The sequence below is a fragment of the Acipenser ruthenus genome, chromosome 25 (genome assembly GCF_902713425.1).
Source record: "Acipenser ruthenus chromosome 25, fAciRut3.2 maternal haplotype, whole genome shotgun sequence".
Lineage (NCBI taxonomy): Eukaryota > Metazoa > Chordata > Actinopteri > Acipenseriformes > Acipenseridae > Acipenser > Acipenser ruthenus.
The window spans coordinates 20,174,826-20,199,901 of NC_081213.1; the positions used below are offsets into that span (position 1 = coordinate 20,174,826).

General features: G+C 39.4%; 1 protein-coding gene across 3 annotated transcripts in view; it reads right to left on the reverse strand.

The window, feature by feature from the left end:
* Positions 1–25,076, reverse strand: part of LOC117413834 (guanine nucleotide-binding protein G(i) subunit alpha-2) — a 73,380-nt gene that overhangs the window by 16,257 nt on the left and 32,047 nt on the right. For all 3 annotated transcript variants that reach the window (XM_058999585.1, XM_034906404.2, XM_034906403.2), the window contains 3 exons: positions 8,229–8,271; positions 6,252–6,393; positions 2,318–2,478 (listed from right to left, as the gene is read on the reverse strand). In XM_058999585.1, coding sequence (XP_058855568.1) covers positions 2,318–2,478; positions 6,252–6,393; positions 8,229–8,233 — 308 coding nt within the window. In that variant the 5' untranslated portion in view covers positions 8,234–8,271. The remainder of the gene's footprint in view (positions 1–2,317; positions 2,479–6,251; positions 6,394–8,228; positions 8,272–25,076) is intronic.

A 25,076-nucleotide genomic window follows, 5' to 3' on the forward strand; every position in this document is an offset into this window, starting at 1 on the left:
GCAGGACTGGGAGGTAGTGTGTTTTCTTAAGAGTGACATCTACATAGAAACATAAAAATAAACTGTCTCCTAGCAACTGGTATTGTTACAGAGTTTAATCCTGTAATCATAGTCATGTTGGTGCCCTCTAAAACTGCTCTACTGGAAATGGTCACTCCGAAGATACCTTTTACTGGAAATCTCAAATATTTCCAGTCAATATTTTTTAAATTTTTAATGGTGCATTTCAGCTCAAGAATATACAAAGTGTTTTCCTTGCCATAAACTGAAAACCGATCAATCAACCCAGCTATCTATCTTTTGCTCTGCAAATTAAATGGGACAATATTATCCTTAAAATACTAAAAACACAACACACCTGAGTGAGGGGTTCCCTTGATTAGATGGAACTTCCAATATCCCACAAATAATTTTTGACTCAGGATTGAAAAGGTGTCTGGGCTACAGCATATTGTTTATACAGTTTCTTATCTCTTTGGTTTTTAAATGCATTTAAATGTTTAATTACATGTAGGTTTTTAAATGCATTTAAATGTTTAATTACATGTAGGTGCTTCGGCTGCTAGGCTAAGCATTACTGAGTTTAGCGACACCCACACAATTCAGCAGTGGTTAATGTTCTTTTTCTGTGCATCTAATACAGTGCGCATCAGGAGAGCAGTTTCACTGCAGTGAAAGTGCATTTTACTTCAGCAGCAGTGAGTTTATTAGTACTGTTAATGGAGATTATAGACCTATAACTGAATTTACAATGCCATTAGTGTCTATAGCTTGTAATTCAGATGTAGTTGTAGTGTGGCAATCAAAATATGGTCTACATTGACTTCGCCACCAATTCAGTTTGTAACTGCAAGGAAATCACATTTGTTTTTCAAATGGGGGGAAATGTAGGTCACAGTTAAACAGTGCCTTTTCCACTGCAATAAACTGCACTGGGCCATCTGATGTACAAAAGTAAAGTGTTTTACCTGTGTGTGTGGGTGTTAGCCTTGTGATCATTTAAATAACTATTCAAATCTGCTTTTATTTACAGCCCAAGTATGCGTTTACAAACACGTTCTGGACGATCTTGAGGCAGTAGAGACAGACACCACAGCTGTTAACAGTGGACACCCATTGTGCAAAGTGGACCCTTTCACAAAGTGGCTCGAGGATTTTCTAGTAACACAGGAAACGTGGAGTTATAAATATCTTTCACGTACATCACAGGCAGCCACCCAGAGCCAATACACCTCTGCAGTTTGTTGGCTTCTCTCTCCGACAGAGAGTTTGGTCTATTCTAAACCTGACTGCTCAGAAAAAAGCCTTACTGTGTAAACACCTTTTTGTAAGATCCAAAAAACAGGTTAGTCTGGGATTGGCCACCCAGTGGGCAGTATTTTATTAGATTATTGCACCTCATTACTGGACCCTAAATGTCTTACATTCCAAGTCTCTAGCAACCTGTCGCTTTCTGACAGATTCACTTGAATCAAAAATCTGAATGAAAGCAGCACTTTTTTTTTTTTTTTTTTTTAAACCAGTACAATCGTACATACAGACATAATTCAGCAAAGATGTGGCCCTGCTCATGTCATAGAAAGCAGCCAGGAGCCACCAGCTGTTTTTGTGCAGTTTGTCAATTACAGGGATAAAGATTTCCTTTAAACTCAAACAGAGAGCAGATGTAAAGAGAGAAAACAGCAGTCATTTCCAGCAATGCATGCAGAGGACTGTAATTGAAGTTTTAATCATCTCGGACAGCTGAGCCCGACTCTCACCATCGCTCCTTTTAAATTAAACGCAGAAAGCTTTTAGAGAAATCACCGACACGAGAAAAATAATTGACCTAGACTGATGGGGAGTAAAGTGATCAGTATTAATTAACAGACTCTCGGTTCTCTGTTGTTTCACGACCCTCAGAAAATACAATTAAAAGTATCAGGTACAAAGGACATAGATTTCTGAGGTTGACACTCAACTTTACTATGCCTCACAGTTTTCACTATAAGATTTAAATTAGTTTCCAAGTCCAAGTCACTTCCCAGCTGATGACAATTGTATTGTTTTTTTTTAAATATCTTTAATAAATAGAGATAAATAGAGACTGTATCATAATCTTAAAACACACTTAGACACTCTGCCAGGGTGACCGGATATAAGACCAGATTCATCAAAAGGAGAACAGAGCCAAATCAAGCTATAATTTTACTATTTAATCCATGTATTATCACAAGCAATTCAGTCAGCTCCCTGTACTTCTCATATAATGTATGCGCAAGGAGCTACAAGCAGCCCCCTTTACTGGCCTTGCTGGAAGCAGTCGATGGATACTCACTATGCGGCCGAGTCGTTCAGCTGGTACTCTCTGGAGCGGGTGAAGCAGCACTGCACCCCGGTGTCTGCCCACAGCCTCCGGATGACACTGGACAGGTCATCAGACATGACGCCCTGCTCCTCCGCGCCGCCGGACAAGGCAAAGAGCTGGCGGGCATCATCCTGCAGGGGGCGACAGAAATGTGTTTTACAAGCTTCCCCACAAAGCGTTCAAAAAGTCAACTTAACAGCAGAACACGCATTGTGTAAATGCCCACCCTCCAACCACTCTAATATAAAAGAGGTACCACATAACATATTTTGCAAGACCAATATCTGGGTTGATTAATGATATGGACCGGCTACCTACAAATATAAACTAAACACATTTTTAAACTACAGCAATGACTTGGTTTTGCTTGTCGTTTTTTGCTCCTTGAAAAAGGTTATGGCAAAACATTAATTTTGGCATAATTTAAACTGACGCAATCAAGCTGCAGGGGGTGCTTCTTAGAATTACTTTTACATATCTGCTTGGATCAAAGGGAGCAGTGATTTATGTTTCTGTTAAACTGATTTATTGCCAGGAGTGAGCAAGCGAGATTGCACAGCATTCAAATGTGCAGAAGAGGTGACTAGGGAAGCATATAGACCAGGCCACTCAAAGGTTTACTGGAAGAGCTAGCGGGTTGCAAAGAACATCAGGAGCTATCATTCCCAATTTCTGACTATCCTCAGACTGTATAGGTCCCTGCCAGTTTGAAGACAGCGTATCTGGTTGGGTCCCCATCAATGTTCTTTGTGCCGGGCTACGTGGAAGCCAGGCCAGCAGAAGTCACAAGCAATTTATAAAAATGCAAAAAGAATGACAGCAATGCATTCATCAAATGCAGATGCAACTAGACTTCAGACCTGTACTTTTCCTCTCCCATCCATTACATTCATGTAAATTGGTCGTTGTTGACTGCACAGCAATAGCCTACAAATTGGTAGGCGGGGAAGGCGAGTCAGTATGATTTAAACATGAATGAAAATAGAAATACGGTAACGATCCTGAGATTAAATGGATTCAGAATACATCCAGTTCATTTCAAGTATTTGATGTTAAGCTTTCAAGTCTGTTTTGAACACAGATGAAGCAGGGAGATGTATTTGAGCCGAATGTACGCAGGTTCAGAGCGCAGATTGGATGTTGTGTGCCCTCCATGTAATTGCCACTTGGTGCGGTGTCAGAATCAAGCTTGTGTTTATGAAATCTAAATGCCACCGGACATATCTCCATCCAACAGAACAGCTTGTCTCTCCAGAGTTTTGGCAGAACATTTTTCATGAGGATGGTGCAATATGTCACTACCCGAATGAACAATGCATGGGGAGGCACAAAAAATGTCTTCAAATCACTGACAGATAGAGACAGAGGGCAAACGGATACTTAGGAGTGTGTATTTTGGCCCTTTCTTGTGCTGGCAATGGAAAAAATATAGGGGTTGGGCTAAAACACTTGCCAAAACAATGTCAAAATAGTTGGGCCAGCACTGGAATCCAGAACAGTACAGATTGGATGTGACAAATCTGCAATGTGTTACGATTGAATGATGACTGCCTCCAACTCCTTCAGAAAAAATGAAAATCTGCAGCAGAGACCGTTAACCAGAATAGCCCATTACCTAGGAAACTGTTCCTTGCGAAACATCAGTTATTTGTGCAATCTTGGATACGCCCATTTATACACAAGTGTGTGCTGCACATGGCAGGTGTTTCTGATCTTGTTCACATTCAAGAACAAACAAAAGATATATTTTTGCAGCAAGACAAGCGGCGACTGGTTAAACAGGTAAAGCCTTGAGGCAGGTGCTTGAGCAGATGGGAGAAAACAGCCAGAAGAAAATTCAGTGTGAGAAACAGATTTAGCACTGCCCAGGGTGTCGCAGAGACAGACAGGGCAGCGCCAATTCAGAAACGAATTAAAGATTTAAATCTGTCTACTGCAAATATAATATATATATATATATATATATATATATATATATATATATATGAACCATTACCATCCACAACATGTGTTAACATGTTAGTAAAAAAAAAAAACAAAGGGTGTCCATTGAAAGAAATAAATCAATATGTGACCCTGGTGAAGTTCATATAGGATTCATCATGGGTTTAATACCTAGAAGGAATTTACAGTAATCCGACAGGATTAATGCACCTGAGTCTATTTTGGGAATCTGTGGGGCTTTTGAGAAAGTTGGCATGCTACTGAGATGTAAGCCTTGGTAAATACAGTACCCCTCTAGCAGTTAACTTAACAAGGCCTTTTGAATAAAAAACAGGAAAGCTGTAATATCGATGCTTTCAACCGCAGAAAGAGGATACAATGAAAAGTTACTTTGAACCGTTCAAATTGGTGTCACTTGTAAAAGCAGTAGAATTTTACATTGTATGTTTTTGACTACTGGGATAAAATTACTGGGCTATAATTGACTTAGACTTATTTTGAGATCCAAAATATAATATTATATCTATCTATCTATCTATCTATATATTAGTGCTGGGACGAACACAGGATTTTCATGTTCGGATAGTCGCTCAATTTAAATATTAGTTCGGATATTCGTTCGTTTTCAAAAATTAATAAAAGCCATTATATTACTCTGAATGCAGGCAGAGACAGAATAACAGCAGGGGCAGGGGGGCGTGGCCCCTGTGTGTGTGCACCTTTATTTTATAGCAAGACGTTATAATATACAACACATTAATGCAGATAAATATCCCAGGAGTAAAGAATACATTGTGTAGGTAATGTGTAGGCCTTACTTTACCCCAGTGAATTAACTACAAAACAAAGGATGCCAAATAGCAGTTCAAGTTAAACGTTGTTTTGTTTATTCCTGAAATACATAAAGTTGACACCGCATTTGATTTATTTTGTACTTTTTTTTCAATCCTTGCCATTGCCATTTCTTCACAGTAAACAGTGGCCATCGACACGTTTTCATAAAGTAACAACATGAGGTTTGCTTGTGCCGTTTTGTAGCTGAACTAACAAACAAAAACTGAAATTTGACTTTAAACACTTCAAATAAAACAAAACGTGTAAATGGCATTGTAAAAATGAAGGGGGGGGGACTCACCGTTTTGGTTCTCGTTTATTAGATTCCACATAACAAAGTTGCAACAAAGAACTATATAATATATACAATCTATTAAAAATCACTACACAACATTTCCAGCATGCTGAGCGCTGTTTAAGCGAGGCTTTTCAGAACGACGTGCTTGCCTTTTACCTGTTCCATGAGATTCTGATTCACTATGCGTGCGCATAACAGTCAATAAAAGCTTTTTAAGCAGCACAGATTGAAAGGATAGAAAAGAAATTCAAAATATATTCTGTTCACTGTCCTTCGAGTTCAGGTGGCCAGATGTTTTCTTTTAGTAACTCTCAATTTCAATTCAATTAAGCAAAAGAAGTACAATCGCTGTCCCGTGGAGCTGTAAATTTGACAGGGCTCGGCAGTTTAGCAGGCACACGGTGTCCTGTTTTTGAGGAGCTCTTCTGACTGATCAGCAAGGCTGGGGAAATGCAGTAACCTTCACTCAGCAGCCTCGCTTATTATTACTGACAGCAGGAACTCCACATGAAAACGAATTGAATGTGTCACTTATATTGCAAAAGCAACGTGAAGCTGGCCCTGCTTTGTGCCTACCCATCCGACATCAGCCCTGTGAATGCACAGAAGAGATTCCCTCCCCAGTGCTGTCAGACCCTCACTGTTCAGTCACTAAATTCATCCATGTGCTGTACCTGCCCTGTGGACAGACAAACAGACAATGGACTTCAGTCACCAGGCCACACTCATCCCTTCACCAACCTGTCAGGACTTCTGATCACAACCAAACTGGGACAGAACTAGGCCAAGGCTCGCACTGCAAGAGCCCCAGCGCTCTGGTCAACTCACCGCTCGCGCGGTCTCTCCGAAGTCAATCTTGAGATTGCCCATGGCTTTGATAATGGCCATGATGGACTGGATGGTGTTGCTGTAAACCACGGCTCTGTACTGTTTGCATTCGTCCTCCGAGTAGCCATCTTCATGGATAATTCTAGCAGGGAACAAAAAAAGCAACCTTAGCAATACCAAGCACAGAGTAAGACCTCAAGATTATCTGTAGAACACATAATCACATCCATTTACATACTCATTTGAATGCAATTCCTTCAAGAAATCAGCAAGAAACACCCTCCGAGAACAGCAACATATCTTTTCACATACTGTGAAAATGCAGAATTATTTAATCATGAGGTGTCAAGTAAGCAGTTTTACATTTGTTGTACAGCTATGGCCAAAAGTTTTGCATCACCCAATAGAATTAACTCATTTTGCTTCATAAAGTCGAATGAAACCTGTTGAATAATGTTAAGTTAAACATATTGAACTACATATCGGTTTGTAGTTTTCCATATACTGACACATTCTTAAAATGTGACATTTCAAAATCTAACATGAAATACTGTACTACTATTATGGCTTCCAGTAAACTTTTGCAATATCATTTTGTAGTTTCTTTAATTACATGATGTTAAATAAAATATCTAAAATGTTCATAAAATTCTAGGTGATGCAAAACTTTTGACCATAGCTGTACATCAGCGGGATTGTTTTCATAGTCTGTGTGGCCGTGTTTTTAAATTGTTAACCTTTTGGGAATATATTTTATAATAACTAGTAAATGTTTACGTCTGTAGAAACTACAGGAGTGTACAGCCTCATTGTCGTGTCACCCCTGCCAAGATAATAAGATGCCTGCACTGTAATTAATAAACACATATGTTCCACATATTCAAATCTTAAACATTACTATAAACCAAAATCCAACTACTAAAAGCAGATTATATTTTGATCCCCCTTGTAAATATTTCAAGTAAAATCCCAGTTAGAGGAACTACTTCTATCCAATCATACTGTAACCTGACAGTATTTACAGTATCATATTCAATTCTTTAAGATACCGGTACTACACCCACTATTAACTGATGGATCTCTGACATGTGTCATTTAAGCATGCTGCTACCAACTGCACGGTACAGGCGGAAACTGATCAATGCACACTTTACTTTGGGTCTAAAACAATAAATGTAGCGTTTGGGAATGTAGTTTCACTTTTTACAGTTTAACCATGTTAAATAAAAGCTGAAATAAGATTTTTTTTTCACTAATCTCTAAAGCCAGTTTTTACAATCATGCTTTTTTGTATTTTTTTTTTCTTTTTTTTTTTAAATGCAATTTGTGTCTCTGGTTGACACACCCTTACAGTATGATTATTTTGGCATGGAGAACTGTAAGAACTGGTTTAGGAATGCTGTTTTGTAAATTGCAAAATACTGTATTACTGTATAGTGCTTTGTTTTACAATAATTACTTTCAGAACCTTACTTTAGTGTTTAAGACACACTGATGTACCCAACATTGTTAACTTATAATATCCCAACGTTAATAAAGTAACTACAATCTATAATGACTCCCTGTGAGTCACGACACTTTCCCGTATCTAATGAACCACTGGAACAAATTAAATCGAAGGACAGGTTCTACTGTAGTTCAGAAAGCCTGTACTGTAGAACACACAGGCTGCTATGTAAGAGGTCCTGTAGGAGTTTCTGTAGAAGTATTGTACACTATTTTCTCATTTGGGTTAATGCAGCTGTTTTCCTGCCTCATCTGGTGGTGTATCTGTGACAAACTGAAGCTAATCTTAGCCAATTATGTGAGACGTGAGAAAGCACAGGGCTAATAAATCTTTGTTGCCAGGATGTTACAGCTAACACTGCTGGTTTTAAGTATTGGTAACCAGGGATTGTTACTTAAAATATCCACTGGAGTGGAGAGCCCTGGAAGGAGTTTGCTCTGCAGAAAACCAAAAGGAAGAGACTGACTTACTTCATCTGCTTCACAATGGTACTCTTCCCCGACTCGCCAGCACCTGCAGAGGAAAAGAAAATAGACAAAAGGTTAAAAATATATTTCCTTTAGCTGCCAACTTAAACAATTAAACGTTTTTCACATCTGGTACCCAGTCTGCATTGGACATCATCCCTTAGACTTATGGAGTTTGACAGCGGTATTCAATTTTATTTTTAGGTCAAGTGTCCATGACCCACGGGAACAGTTGATACTGTCACATTTGTGTTCAGCTCAACCTAAAAACTTCACAGTTAATGACAAGATTACATTCTAGTAAAAGATCACATTGCAGGGAAAATGGTAATAAGATATCAACTTCGCTCCCACTGGCATCCCCATGACCAGGGTACACCAACAAGCGTTTCTGAGCTGAACAAAAAGCCTTTTTTAAAGATGTATTGTGCTTCACCTCTCCATCACAAATGTATTCATTCAAGAATTCTTTTTTTTTCAATGAATAAATCAAACAGCAAAGCTGCAATCTGTGGCAGAAAGGAGAGAAAGCTGCCACACTTCAACCTCGAGCCTGCCAGCTTGCCAATTAAAAGGTGGGCCTGAGCTGTTTGTCAGAAATCTGACTGCCGGATGACCTGCCCTTATCTGCTGCTCGGCTCATAAACAGCAGGTTAAATTAATCTGAGGGCCCTGCACACTGGCTCCTGGCTGTGTGAATCATTATCATCATCCCCCAACCACAGGTACCGACGAGAGGATGCAGGTGGCACTGCAATGACAAGGCAGTCTCCTTTGGACTATGAAACTCTGTACGAGTGCCAGGGACACAGTGAAGCGCCCCTGCTCCCAATGCAAGGGTGGAAAAGTCATGCTATTAACATGGGAAGGTACTGTGTTTTAACATGAACACTCATTGCAATAGCATGGTTACAGTCCTCATAGCCAATACCAGTACTCTAAAATTAATAATCCTGCTCTTTGCAGGCTTCTTTCCATTGTGTAAAGTGATTTCAATAGAAAGGTGCAACAAATCCCCCAGATGTAAAATAATAAGCCTTCAGCCAGGTTGTTCCTGCAGATAACCCAAGGTGACTTTCCAAGCACTTTTCTTTTTGATGCCACTGTCAGATTTTAGTGAGATCTGACTGTGGACAGCCAGGCTCTGTGATAAAACGGGTTGGAGTCAGGAGTCAGAAATGATGTTGGTGCCAGGGCTGGCTCTGGCACACCATGGCTCTAAATGCTGACAAATGGGTGTTGAATGAAATGGTGTACAGTTTCCTCCAGGTCACTTTATCTGACTACAGAGAGAGGGGAAACTCAATAGGCCACTGCTGAAAAAACTCCACAATTAAAAGCCATCACAAAAGTTTGTTGCCTGAGCCTAATGAATGATTTAAATGAGAGGCAAAATAAATAAATCAATGGAATTGATGTAATACGTCACCCAGTCCTTCTGCCCTATTCACTTCAACTTCCTCCACACGCTAACACAGCACCCCACTGCTTTTGTGTTTAAACATTTCACTATGTCACTGCCAGTCTCTTTCCTTTGCTCTGGAAAGCCTGTTTGGCTAACTTATTACACAAAGCCACATTTCTGTGTGTCTTCCAATAGGTGTTAACCTTGCCAACATTTAAATGAGATTAGATTTTCTAATCTGTTTTAGCCTGAAAAAAGCAAATTAAATGGAGCTCCAGGTTTACATTATGGAGAGAAATTCATTAAAGACAGAAAGAATTCCAGGGAAGTACAGTAACCCATCTTCCAGCACTGTCACTGCAGTCACAAGCATCCTGAAGCATTAGTGTAGCGCTGGAAACCTGACACAAAACAGAAACCAGACACTGCTAATAGGGTTTTGTAAAGCAATTAAAGCAGGTACTGAAAAGCCATGAAAACTCCATTTGTACCTTTTATCCAGCGGTAGATGTGTTGCGCTCTGTGTGTCCGATTCAAAGATTAAAGGAAAACTAAGACTAATTAAAGTCCAGTGCCCTTACTAAACTGCTGTTTTACATGCTTCATACCATTGCTTATAAACGGAGTAGACTGCTGGGTAATGAAACTTAGCAGGCAAATGATGGGAAACAATATTCCAGGACCACTACCTCTTTTTAATCTGAACCGGGACTGTAGCAGTTGTTCGGCTAGTTTCACAGACCCCTATTACCAGTAGTCTTAGACTACTTTACCTAACATTAGTGAGTCCAAGATTAGTGATAACCGGGGTCTGTGAAACCAGCCATATACCGTATGTTTTAGCATCAGCTGCCTATCATTGGTATCGGAGACGGGTTAAGAGAACATTAAAACAATAGAATGCATCAGTTTTACAGGGAAACGAAACGTCCTTGAAAATGAGTAGTAATGACATTTTATCACCTACACCCATAGAGAGCACAGCACAGAGGTAAACTATAATGCCCTACTACAGCAGCACTGGAGACTGGATGCTTTGTAGCCACAGGCAATACAGATGGTTCAGGGCGCTGCTATTTAACTATTTATTCTAGAGCTCTTAAACCTGCTACCCAGTTCTGGCAACGACCAAGACTGAATACACTATTAGTTTGGAAACTGCGTGTTTTTTCCAGGACATAAATTAATTTAAATAGTTACAAGCCTGTTAATGAATAAATGCTTTTATATCAGACAGGTGGGATGTCTGGGCATTGTCCTCTTGGCTCTGGCTGGGCTGTTGCTTCGGGCACTGTCAAAAGCATGCTCGGTCTGTCTTAACAATGACGAGGAAATTACGATTTCATACGCAAATTATATGACATAACCCTTATCAGTCTTCCGGCATGAGCATCCAAGCGTGTTGCAAAAGTGTCTGTGTCAAATGATATTTGTACAGGATTGCCTAAAAAGCATGCATGGTTGTTTTCTTAAAAGGTCTTGACATGAAAGCCCCGAGCCTGCACCTTTCACACAGAAAAAACTCACAATACTGCACAGCCAGCGAATGGTGTTCTCTGATTGACGTGGAGTGTTCTGAGCATCTACCACAATAGAAGAAAAAAAAAAACAATCAGCATCTGGCAACAAATTAAAAAGCCAGTGAGGTGCACGTACTGTAATATTTCCGAATTCCTTATTCATAACTTGTGTATTCAGAAACGTCAGATTGTACTGCTGGAGAAAAGCAGCTGCCTCCATAACACCGCAATAATCTGTGCCCCTGTAACAACCCCTGAAGACTCAATAAAAGGCAACTGTTTATCTTTCCCAGCAAACACTCATTTGGTTTTAATTAAAGCAGCTGATTTCCCAGTCGCTCACCTCACTGCTGCCACTGAATCTATAAACTCAATGCAGTTAGTCTTACAGTCGGAATAACTGCGCCCCCACAGATTTGAGAAGAAATGTCCTGCATTACCATGTCTGGAACTACTGTAATTGTCAAGTATTAAACTGCTATTCATAGTCGCGTGAAATGGTGAGATAATCAAACAATCCGATCCTATCAACCAAGGTACATTCTGGTGTTACCAAACTTGATTTGTGACAAGCTGAATTTGGACCCGGTCACCGGAGGCGAAAGAAAACTTCACTGCTCTTCCAAAACACTTTTATAGAGAGAAAGGGCACTCAGTACAGGACAACTTTCCTGTTCTCCCTGGTCAGAAACACTAATATTCAATACAAAAGACACAGGTCAGAGATTCTGTTTACACACATCTGTAGATTATTTGAATTGTAAGGAGCCAAATACTCCTTGCTGCTTAGCAACTGGCAATTCAGAGACACTTGCGGTGGTCACAGCAATTTGCTGCAGTGAGCCAGCCTCTCACTGAAAAAAAAAAAAAAAGTGGGCTTTTAGTCATCGAGATTCCCACTTGTGTCCATTTGGACACAATTCATTTGATCAGTATTTCTGTCACGCAGAACACAAAAAACACTACAGCTTGCTCACTGATTAAAGGAAAAATTATTTCAGGGAAATAACAAGGGTCCATTTGACTGAGGCCTTGTTATGAAGAGAATGGGGCTACAGTAAAGGGGTTTAAAGGAAAACAGTGATGGAAATAAACCTGGGTGTTCATTTGCCATTGAGGTACAAGCACTAGAGGCTAGATATTTATTATACAGCACTTTCTTTGAATCCAGTAGCTGTGGACTATAGTACTAAGAACTTCCCAAGGCTACCAGTTTAAGCAAGGTTAGACACACAGTACCGGCACAAACTACAGCAACAAGAAACGGTTTACAGCAAGACTAGGGGTTGGGTTGTATTGCCCAATTTTCCTCACTCAGCCCCTTTATTTACTAAATACCCTGGTATCGCTGAATAGAGAATCGTCTCCTCTAAAAATATGCACAATATTTTAATGAGAAAGACAAAATGGTACCCTCAAATGTTCTCCTTTCTTTCTAGGAAAGCAGTACAACAGGGGTACCATTCTACTTGTGAGCTGTCTTGCTCATTAAAATATTTATCATATTTTTTTTTAAGAGGAGACGATTATCTATTCAGAGATACCAAGGTATTTAGTAAGTAAGGGGTCTGAGTGAGGAAACATGCGCAACACAATCCCCACCCCTAGTCTTTGGTGGAAATAATTTGTTGTTTCCATCATTTGTGCCGGTACTGTAGTTTCATAAAATAACACAGGAAAACAAATGATGCAATACTGTATATGTGTGCCAAGTAAATAAACAAGGCTCTTACTTCGCACAAAAATGTTTTCAGTAAGCTGTTCAGATTTACTGACTTGTTTATTTTCTCTTTGGCTCTGGTGAAAACTCACTTAACTGTAAATCTCCAATGTGTCTCTTCCTACCAATTCTATCCTAGATAATGATGAGGTTTCCAGTACTGACAATTCAGCTACAAATGGTTTGGCTTCACTTCTGCATTGATTAATTCCATTCTGAACCAGCACCCCAGGGAAGAATGAAGACCTGAGCTCACCCTTCAGAGACTTACTTTTTCCAAATACTAAATTGCTGTTCCTTCAATTTGAACACACTGCACGCAAGTTTTGATTCCAATGTGGTAGGCAATAAAAAAAAATAATAATCATTTCATGGCTACAATATTGAAATCTGTATCTGAAAGGGGAACATTTAGAGATATTGTGGCTGGAATATATTTTTCTTTTAAGGTGTCATTGACCCCATGATTCAATTGTAATGGTATATTTGAACGCTGGCTTTACACTGCTTCAGCCAGTACTTGAATACTGTAAGTGCAAGCAAAGAGTGGAGATTGACTTGAGTATCCTGCTCTTAACAAGCTGTCCTTGAGATACCAGCTTTCTTCATTTCTTGCTGCTCTGCAGTTCGTAGTTTAGGTCTTCATCTCCCATGTTAAAAACTACTGTTCCATGAAAAGGTATACTGAATAAATTTGAAAAAATGTCTGCCATTTAAAATACAGTATTAAAAGTACAGTGGTGTAAAACAAATAAAACAACGTCTTGACAAAGAAGCAGCAGTACAGTAAATTATTGTCCCAGCCTTACAAGTTTGATGGGTTAAACAACAAGTCTCACACATTATCACTCAGGCTATTGGGCAACCTAGTACTCCCTAATCAGAAAACATTAGGAAATCAACTGGCTGACACATAAATCACCCGGTTGCCAGGCTGCCCAGTGAAATCATTCTTGTCCTCTCATCACGTAATCCCTCTTGGGAAGCAAGCACTTTGGGTATTAAAGAGAAAACGTCCCTCGTCGTGAATAGTCTTTCTCTACAGTAAGATTACAGACACAGCCTCGGACACATTATGGACTTTATATAAAACTGTGGACTCAATTCAAGCATTACAGCTCAGCTTGGGAAAACATTGTAAGAATTCAATAATGCAATTACCATAATTCCCCAAGTACAACGTGCGCTCTGTGTATAACGTGCACCCCATGTATAATGTGCATGACTGAGCTGCCAAGTGTTACATCTCTGATACTGTATAGGAAGTATCTTTGTACACTGCTTATTAAAAAGCCAACTTTAAATTTGTCCGGGTGTAGCAGCCAGTTAAATTGTTTTGTAATATATCTATATTCTACTTTATTTTATTTATTTTTTTGTTTTTTTACAGACACTATAGTCCCATTATGAAAGAAACTTAATAAAAGAACTGTGCTTTAGCATGTTGACCAGTGCAGTCGCGGCATGGGAAATCCCAAATCCCATGCAAGCAGGTTGGATGAAAAGGTGGAAACTGACTGTAGTATGAAGCTCTTTCCTTCAACGTATTGGCTTATAAAATTGGAAACCAGTTTTCTCTAACTGTCAAAACTGAAAACTTCATTCCTATGAACTGTTATAACACAAGCCTTTCCTTCTACATCCATAATTAAGTTCAAAGCCATTTACTTCAGACTATATCTACTGGTAAATATTTAACACTTTATGACTCCAGAATTTACTGATATCATTTCTATGAAGTACACCTTGGGTAATACAAAGTATTTTACATCATATCTGTTGTTACTGTACCACTAAGATATGGTACTGTAGATAAACACAGTATGCAGTGTCTGTGAATACTTTACGTCACAACTGATTAGGCCAACATGCCAGACACTGTAATCATTTTATATTCCAGTTTCTAAACTATCCCAAACATGTTGATGGGTAATTACAATCTGTATCATAATTACAATATTAGTGCTGTTGTGTGTAAATCTGACATCAGTGAGTAGGTTAAGCCATAGAAAGAGCAGCTGTCTGTAGGCTACTCGGCCATCGTAAACAAATGTTTATAGCTGCTTTCACTGCAAACTACATCCACCAGTAGTTTGGTGTCCTCGGCTCACCGCACACCAGCGACCCCTGTAGTCTGGCCGGGCACCTGCAGGCTTGCCTGTAAGCTGCCCAGAGCTGCGTTGTCCTCTGACGCTGTAGCTGTGAGGTGGCTGCATGGTGAGTGTGCAGTGTGAAAAGAAGCGGTCGACTGGCGGCACACGCGTCGGAAGACAGAGTGTGTTCGTCTTCGCAGCTCCCGAGTCAGCGCGGGGCTGGTAGCGGTAAGCTGAGCCTAAATAATAATTGGGATAAATTGGCGACTACTAAATTTAAAAAAAAAAACAAATGATCTTGGGCTGAATTTCAAAATTGCATTTACTGTGAAAACGCTGATGCATATACAGTTGATTTCTAATTAAAAAAAACATATTTCACCTCAAAATAGTAAACCATCAAAAATAAACAATTACTGGTCCGTTATACCATAATTAAGCTGTAAGTAAGACAGACGACTACTGTTTGTTATAATGACTGGAGGTTTGCCCTCTAAGCTCTGTTCTTCTCAGAGTACGTGCATCAGTAACAGCAAATAACCACAGTCAAGAGTCACTTCGAGTTTGTATTGGTTATGTATATTCATTTCCACTGGGTACAACACTACACCGCAGTAAACGATGTTTACTTGGTCTATCCTTTCCCTTTTCTCACAAACGGCTTATTGACTCCTGAAGTCTTCTTAAGGGAAAGGTAGAGAGGAGGTTGGGGAGAAACCCAATTCTTAAAAAAAGAAAGAGAAGAAATGACTTCTTTTTAGCTTGGTATCTGTAACTGTGTTGAACATGTTGAACACCAACCTCCCCCACCCCCCCCCGGCAGCACTGGACAGAAGACAACAGTTTGGATTGAAGAGGACATCACAAAGACAGCACTGTGGATTGCACTGGCAACAGGAAAAAAAAGGGCCCCTCTGTTTACTCTCATTTAGTTTACAACAATAACATCTAAACTTGATCCAGAATTTTTCTGGCAATTAGCAAACAGGGCCTCTGTTATTCATTCTCAACTAATTTTCCATGTGCCAATGAGACTAGCTGAGCTTTCCTCTCTCTATCTGCGAGTCCGGGTGATGCTGGCTCCCCAATAGAAAGCAACAAGGCTCTGTCCTGCTTTTTATTTACACTGGGCCATCAACAAAGAGTCCTTGTACAGCACAGGGACGTCTTATGTGAAGCATTGTGACAAAGTACAGTGATTTCTAAGATCTTGCAGTAATACTGGATTAACTGGCTTGTGTTGATGTTTCTAGTTTTTTATAGCCAGTACTAAAATTCAGGAAAGTAAAAACATTAATGCTCAGATAAGAGTAAAACTGTTCACTTACAGGATTGGTTACACAGACCAAGGTTAGTACCAATCGTAGACTATCTGCTATCTAGGTAACATCAGGTAGTCGTGGACTTTTACTAATGGGGTCTGCAAAACCAGTCGGTTATGGTTTTGTACAAATAGAAAAAATAAAAATACCTGTCTTTGTATTTGATCAGAGGGCTGAGAAGGGGAATAGCTTCTCACCACGGATTGTATAACACCACCATTGACACCAGACACTACTGCCCTGGTTTGCTATTAGCTGCAGGGCACTGTTTTCAATGTAAATACTGAATAAAAACGTGTGAGCTGTCCCAGCAAGTGTCAAGGTTAGGGCTGGGCAGCGTCTTGTTGCAGAATGTAGTGTCTTCTTCAGCTGAACTTTACTCTGTCTCAACTTCGTCTGCAGTCAGGGAATAGATGCCAACAACCAACTCGAGAGACGCTAATGAATATATTATTCATTATTTGTCTATGTGAGACACATGAAGAGAGAGAGCTGCAGCAACATGGCAATTGTTAATCACATCTGAAACCATCTGCTTTGCTGCCAAACTTCTTTTACCTGCTCTTGATAACAAAATTTCCAGGAGTCTTTATTACTATAATTTATTATTATTATTATTATTATTATTATTATTATTATTATTATTATTATTGTATACCCAGATTTATGCAATGCTTTTTTATAAATGTTCTCACACGTTGAACTGCCAATATGCCATCATTTTAAAAGCTTACAGTTTTTTTGTACGTCCCATTTTCTTACAGTAATAGTGGTCAGAAATCTTATAGTAACTCTACATGTTGAACACGATAACTGCATTGCTTAGAACAATGTAGCAGTTATAAACTTTCAGGTAGTGTCCGATTATGACTAACTGTGGCTGCATGTTTTTTTCTTTTATCCGTAACACTAAACACTCAATCATAAACTATATGAAACCAATGTACTAAGGGGTGAAACAGTGAAAGCTTTGGGGCAGTTGAGGGTAGCTTAGCCTAACAGGGATAGTAGGGTAGTTTGAGAGAAGACAGTGAAAGCTGCATCAATGCTGGAAGGGTACAATTAAAGCAGAGTCTGTGAAACAATCGCAACCCCTCAGCCTGCTCCTCGGAATCACTGTAGGAGCAGTAAAACAGTTTCTTTATAATTGAGTAATATAATGTAATATAATGTATTATTATTATTATTATTATTATTATTATTATTATTATTATTTATACTGCATATGTCTCCGATGCCAACAAAACCCCACGATTAATATTTTTTGCACTGTATAAAACATATTATTTATTATAATAATAATAATAATAATAATAATAATAATAATAATAATAATAATAATAATAATAATAATAATAATAATAGGTCAGTCTTGGAAATGGCTCTGCTGCAAAGCCCAATTAAAGAGAGCGAGTCGAGACAATTGCAAGGTTCAGGTTCTTGACATATCCTATGAAGCAGTTCAGACTGAGTGGAAGTGATCTTAAATCAATAGTCTTTAGTCTGTCAAGGGCAAGGGCTTGCGTTTATAGAAAAGCAGTAGAGTCCAAACCAAAGAGAAACCTTCAATACTAACCAGCAAGAAGTAGAAGTACCTTACAGAAAATAAAGCCCTGTGTTGTTTGTTTTTTTTTTGCATTTACAAAATACCACAAAACAAAAACATGCCGAGGTGAAAAAATATATATATAGTACAAATTCATTTTAAACAGGAAAAATTAGTGATAAAGTGTATACCTGGGAAAGATCCAGTATTGTGGAACCAGACCAAGTTCAGGCCATGAAACTCACTTCAACCCAACTCAACACTCAATCACATTACTAGCAGCAACCAAGCATCCCTACATAACACAAATGTCCAAAATGCCAGAAAGGGCATCTTCAACAGTGTATCAACGCCTTCCTGGTTTTCTATTTTAGAGTTCAGTATTTGTGATCCAGAGAATAAACTAGAGCTCACCACCTCACCACACCCCCATCTATAATGAATCACTTAACCTTTAAATAGATTTCTGTATTGATTAGACCCCCAGAGAGTCTTCAAAGAGACCCAAAGGTCAGGAGTTTAGAGGAAAACAACAAGCGAAGGGGAGGAGGCGAGGGGGCAGGACTAACTGCCCTCTAAAAACTAGCAATGGTAACCACTCTCTCATAGCGTCCAGAACTGCATGCTTTAAAATGCCCTGAGACCAGTACATTTCAACAATAACTTTTCAGAGATCAGCAGGGTTTTCTTTTTGCTCTGCCTGTAGCATGCAGAAAGAAACATCTTAGACATGAAACAACAATCGGCAGCAAAGGAGTAACTCAATTTTTCAGCCTAATGAACAAAAGGACTGTTTTTTGCTTTGTTTTTGTGTACAGAAATTAGTACTAAACAATAACAGCTGATTTGTTTAGCAATAATATGCCACAGAAGTGCGCTTAAGTTAAATTTGTTTTTCTTAAGTCTCTGAAGAAACACTCTTGGTATCAGTAATGTAACCACAGTGACAGTACACACATTAAATCAATATTATAAAAATACACTGCCTACTAGTCTTTGAAACCTACCGGTTTGTTAACTTTGTTTTCATCTAGGATTCACGACAGCTTATTTTTATTTTTCCAGTTCACTGCAGATTCCCTCCTTGCACCTGGCTAATATATTCCCTCATCTGCTGCCATGAGGTGCGGCTACAGTAATTAAGGGGGGAAATACAGTATGTTTAATTAGGGAAACGGAGCAGAGGATGTTAACAAGGCATTATCTATTCAAACACATGCAGCTCCTGGAGATTACTGAACACTGATACTCTAAGAATGCCTGTCATCTCAAAGTAAGAGAACAAACTGACAGAAAACAAGGTCATGACACTTAACAATGGCAAATCTTTTGATTCAGGCACAGTTACTGCAGCATCTCTGAATCCCCTACACAGCAAATTCAATTTGTGATACCCACAAGTTCTTTAGATAACCATCTTGCATCCTATTACAAATCAAATGCCTGCAAATTTCTGATTATCACATTTCAGGACACTCGACACATATTCAGTTCTAAGTATTATTTATTCTGAGATTGCGTATGTAATAAAGTACATGACGACTCGAACTCATCATTCACAACCTAAACACGCCACGGTGGAGAAATAATGCAAGGATGATTCAAGCCTGCTAAAAGATCTGCTGTGATGAGGCTGTGCTTTAAAAATCACTGCTATTATCAACAACAATAATAATGATTATGATTATGAGTATTCCTGTTTCTGCTTATACTACCCATGCAGGGCCTGGAAACCTGGAATTATCCAATTGCAAAACACACTGCAGATTAGAGCCACACTTCCAATATAACGGCCACGTGAAAAAGGCTTCAACAAAAAATGTAATTTGGAACTCTATGACCCAAGCTACTGCACCAGCCTTCTGGGTTTACTTACCTACTGTAGCACGGTTTCAAAGCTTGGGGCACTGTATGCGATTATGTATATGAACAGCTTCAGGGGTAGCCTCACACTTCGTATTATAGCTGTTCCATGCAAGGCCGTTCCTTACTGTTTATACTGCACTGCTCTCACAGCAAGGCGCTTTACTTTCTTGGCACTGGGACAGGGTTGGAAATGAGAGAGCACGCTCTAGGGCTAACCCTGTATACATCCCCTCACTACACTGCAATACTCTCTCTGTCCAGCATGGAAACGATGAAAAGACCCACAATGTGCAACATAAACATCCTCAAAACAATTGTTCTAATACAAGCGTGTTTGTTTTACCTGTTTTTTGGGAGGTAGGGAGGGTGGCTGCAAACACTACAAAACAATACAGGCACAAGAAAAGGTGTAGTTTATATTGGAGGTAAACCAGAGTGTTTAGATTTCCATGTCTGGAGAGAGGATGTGCAGTGTCTGAGGCGTTTTCTCTTGGAGGAAGTGCACCAGAAAACAGAACACGACATAATCCCCAGGAGGAGAAACGACTTCAAAACAAAAACTTCTGTCCAGTTTTCTCCTCGTAATTGGATGGCAAGCTAAACTTCTCAATCACCAGTCTAATTTAACAACTCTCAATTGTCCACCTTAATTGCCTGAAGGAGCAGGGTGGCATCCCTGGGAGTTGCCTGGCAGTGTGTTGAGCTGCGGGTTTCATCAGAATCCTCTGCACTCTCAATCAACATGAAAATAAAAATCAGCACTGATTCTAATGTCCCATGTTTGGGGTGGGGGTGGGGGTACAAGATATTGGAGGGGGCAGGGGGTGCTATATGTACAGGGGCTGATTTGGAAAACAGAAATAAAGACCCTTGTTTAAGACCCTCCATTACTCCTAATAACTCGTACTAAAGAACATCATAACCTAGCCAAGTTCATTACAGTTTTATAAATCAGTTCTCTAGGTACAGTATATAACAATGTGACATACTGACCGTACATGCCTAAAGACAAAAGACACCTCCTTATAATGAACTCCAGTGCCAGTACTGACATGTACAGTGCATGTGATGTGCGATCTGATTGGCTTCTCTGTATTCTGAACACTGCCATTCACTTTCCATTAAACCATCAATTGCAGTAAATGATCCACACTTAGTGAAGGAAGGAGACCTAAGGGCCCCAGTCTGTAGATTATCAAGATGGTTATTACAACAGCAAGCAATTACTTCCAGAAAGGCCTTACAGCACCAATCACATGAGTATTTACCACATTGAAATTGAGGTACCACAATCATTCAGTTTATATGTGATCGCAAAAAATGTAGCCTTTGTTGCCTGTGTGCATGTATGTATGATTGTATGTATGTGTGTTAAAGGAACAAAACATGTATTTAAAATATAACATTCAGATTAAAAATGCTATTCAAATAGGACCACTTTCTACTTTTCCAGGTAGAAATACACCTGCAATTTACGTTACTCAAAGTCCCATCCTCAAGCCCCACCCACTTCGATCTGTACAGCTCAGTCATAATAACACCCCTAGGCACTGCCCCGATGTGGACCCCAGTTCTGTGCACATTGTAAGGGGTACACCCTATACTGGAGGTGCGGAGTGCTTAAAAGCAACTGAAGAGAAAAATTACATTTGTGAAATGCATAAAAAAGTCTGCAGAAGCAACGTTTAACCCACAGAACTGAACTTGCTGAAATAATCTTTCTTTTGTGTGTCCCTCAGTAAGGGTAGATGTCTTTGCAGGGGCGCATTTATCATAGAAAAATGGGAAAACATGCTTTTACATAGAGATAAACACAAAGAAACCTGAAACACCGGTCACCAAAGGAACATTTGTGGCAGCTTAAGACGCATGGCTGCTTAGTTAAGGTGCCTTTGTCAGTCACTTGGTTGGGAAGAGCAGGTGATGGCTTAGAACCCAATTCAATTCAATGTTAGCTGGAAAAAGTGTTCTGGGAAAAATACAACTGTGTGCAATAAACTGAGCAAATCTGGGTCTGTTGTTATTGTTTACACATTAGAAGTGATTTGTTAATCAAATCAAAACCTGTTGATTACTTTTTACCTTAGTTCAGATACAGTACTGTATATAAGCTGAGGTGAGACACATACCACATTTTCTGTTATGTTATGCACACAAGTGTACAGTAACAGCTACACGTGTGTACATACTGTACATATCTTAGCAACATTACCAAGAAAATGTGCAAAGCATTCAAGCAGCAACAAATAAAATGTACACACACAAGCACGATATTTGCCCTTGTAGGTCAGTTTTTGTCTTTTACATGCACGCTGCTTTTGTTAGGTTTTTATGATAATCTGCCTGCAGTAGAAGTACTGCAGTCATGTCAAGGGCTCCTCCTAATTCATCTGCTGTCCTCATATCCTTGTCTAGATACCACTCCCAGGGCAAAGGGGCAGTAGCTTGAATTATCTTTAAAGTGACAGCGTTCCTGTGAAACTGCCTGCCTGTGAACCATTCAGAAGAGAAGACATAAGTGTTGAGTAAAAAAAAAAAAAAAGATAATAGTAATAATTCACATGGGGAATACGTAACATTATAAAAAAAATAAAAAATAAAATATATATATTTCATTTTTTCAGTATGAATTGTGAAACTGGATTACAATGCTTCTAATACAACTGGCTGAGGTGGATTCTACCCTTGGGTTGCACTGCACTTAGTATTGCACTTACATTTATATATGATGTGTCTTTAAAAACTGACACTTTTTAACAGTCAGTGGTACATCATTTGCACAGTGCACAGGGACTCAAGGAAGCTAATGGTACAAACGCAGCCTGCCAATTAAGGTCATGTTTATTTTCTTTATGTAACATGTGGGGCACAACGAAAATCATGCAGCTGGAAATGACACATGGTTGAAGCCAGGTTATTGATTCTCAGCACTGCAGTCAGCAAATCTGGGTATAGTTACTGTGGGACTCCAACACGACCAATGGAAAACAAGACCTCAGCTAGATAAACAACTTCTCAGAGGAATAACAAGCCTTACCACCTCCCCCAGTCCCTGCGCTGGCTGCGTTCAACGTCCAGTCCCTGGGAATCCTGTGGCTCTAGTTTGGGGTTCTTAGCTTGTTGTTATTTTTAAGAACCACAGGGGCTCCTCCCCTCCCCATCCAATCCCTTGAATAAATAGACTGGTTCATCTCCTACTGGTACAGTATCCTGGAAAGATCATTAAATCAGTTGAGTTAAAAGGCCATCGATCAAAACAATGAGCGTGAATCACGCCTGCAAAGCAGCAGGAAGAGAGGGTAATGGTGTTTGAAAAAACAAACACCTTGAAAACAGAGTAAGAGAAACAGAGAGAGACAAGGGCAGCAAAATATTAGACAGCCGACATCTGTGGCGTACGCTACCCTGTAAACGGGCTCTCCCTCATGATTCTTATGTACACATAAACTACATCTCCCTGTTGCAAGTCAATTGGCAACACAGCAGATCTGACAGATTGAGGTGTATAGCAGATGCCTGAGGTTCTGCTATATCCAAGACTGCAGAAAGATTTGGCCATGCTGGAGATTTCTGCTCCCAATAACCCTGAAGGAATTAAGAGCAGGTAACATTCAGGAACAGTCCCTCCAGACCAATAACATCTTTCAGTCACATTGAGTGAGTGTCGCCCTGGCTGTACACATGACAAGCGTTTCTATCGCCTGCTCCCAGAAGCAGCAAGGTTACACCATTCCTGACATTCACAGTAAAAGCCAAAAAAATCTAAACTTACTCTTTGTAAAGTCACAGCCTTTAAAACGGATTTAAAAATGCTGTAATGAAGTATATTTAAATACCCTTTATCTAATCTAATAGGGATTACAAATATAGTTCAGTCATCGGAGACCGCACAATTCTTATGGCACAATAGCACATCGTTTGGGTATACTAACTGTACTGAATCTAGCTACCTTTATTCAGTTGTGGACGTGTACTGTACATGAAGTTTGTTAAATTATCAAGGGACAGATCAGCTATTACATTTAAACAGTGCAGTAAAATATAGCTTGTCTGTATACTCATCATAATTGTATAGTTTTCCTACAAAGTTACAATGAGTTAAAAATTCTTCAGTGGTCCTATTAAAGTTTTTGGTTCTTTAAATGCATTTATCTGCATGGACAACATACGAGAGCTGTTAAATTCCCTTTAAAAGGTTAACAGTATAGTCAGTGCAACATCATGCTATTCTGTACTCTGTAGGATTACATTTATTTCAGTAGTGCCACAAACCATACTTCCCTTTTTACATCCAGCATTCCATAATGCTGAATTGTTAGACTAAATGCTTTGTGTACAGAAATGCTCAAGAAACAACTTTGTGCAAAGCAGGCACTACCTGGAATCAAGCTGAATTGCTCGTTCTCTAAATCACAGATTAATGTAACTAGATGTCTTGCAGTCACAGCTTGAGCAAACCAGACCAATTGTATCGAGTCAGCAGTGAAGCTTGGTGTTTGGCCATCAGATATGACTAAACACTTACTGTAGTACTAGCTCACCAGATAAGTACAGTAGCATATAACAAAAGAAAGTCTGGGTGTCTAAAGCCTTGAAAACAAACCGAGTCACACATCTACGTTTTTGGTTTGCATGTGAAGCAAGTCCATGCTTGACAACAACAAATTCCATCAGGCTTCCCAGCAGCAACTACTCAGGTATCTGCTCAGGGGTTAAAGCTTGAACACAGTGAATTAAAGCAAGCATCTGGTTTGGTGATTCTACTTCCTTACAGTGGATGCTAAAAGGCCCTGGATTTTATTATATCACGGAGGAGGTCCTGCAGTTATACTGTGCCTTGATTTGAAGACATCCTGGAGACATACAGAAATGTTAGAATTGATCTAAATTCTTAAGTAAATATAGTACTCGCAATGCGGAAAGGAAGCATTAAAACAGTCGGATTTGATACAGTACACTAATTTGACAAGATTCAAACAAATAATTGAATTGTATCTTAATGTACTAGATATCAATATGAATTGCTAACTTTATTTGAAACACTATAAAAGCCCTTGAGTAACTGCCTGTGACTCGCATGAAGCTGCAACTAGACAGCATTAAAAGGAAGCGAAAGGACCAGAGAAATGGAGTCTCTCCAGGTATACTGTAAATGCTACCCGGGATAGAAATTAGAGCCGATACTGCACAAGCTATAGCTCTGGTGTGTCAAAAGTTATAGATTCACAAATTGTGACCCTACCTACTTTTTTTAATAGCAGTAGATATGGAATTTTGTAAACAAGCTCATTCATCTAATCGTTTGAAGGGGATGTGCTTGTCTGCACTCCGAAGCCCTGTGCACTGTTAATCAGATGATTAAAAGCGATGTGGAAAAGC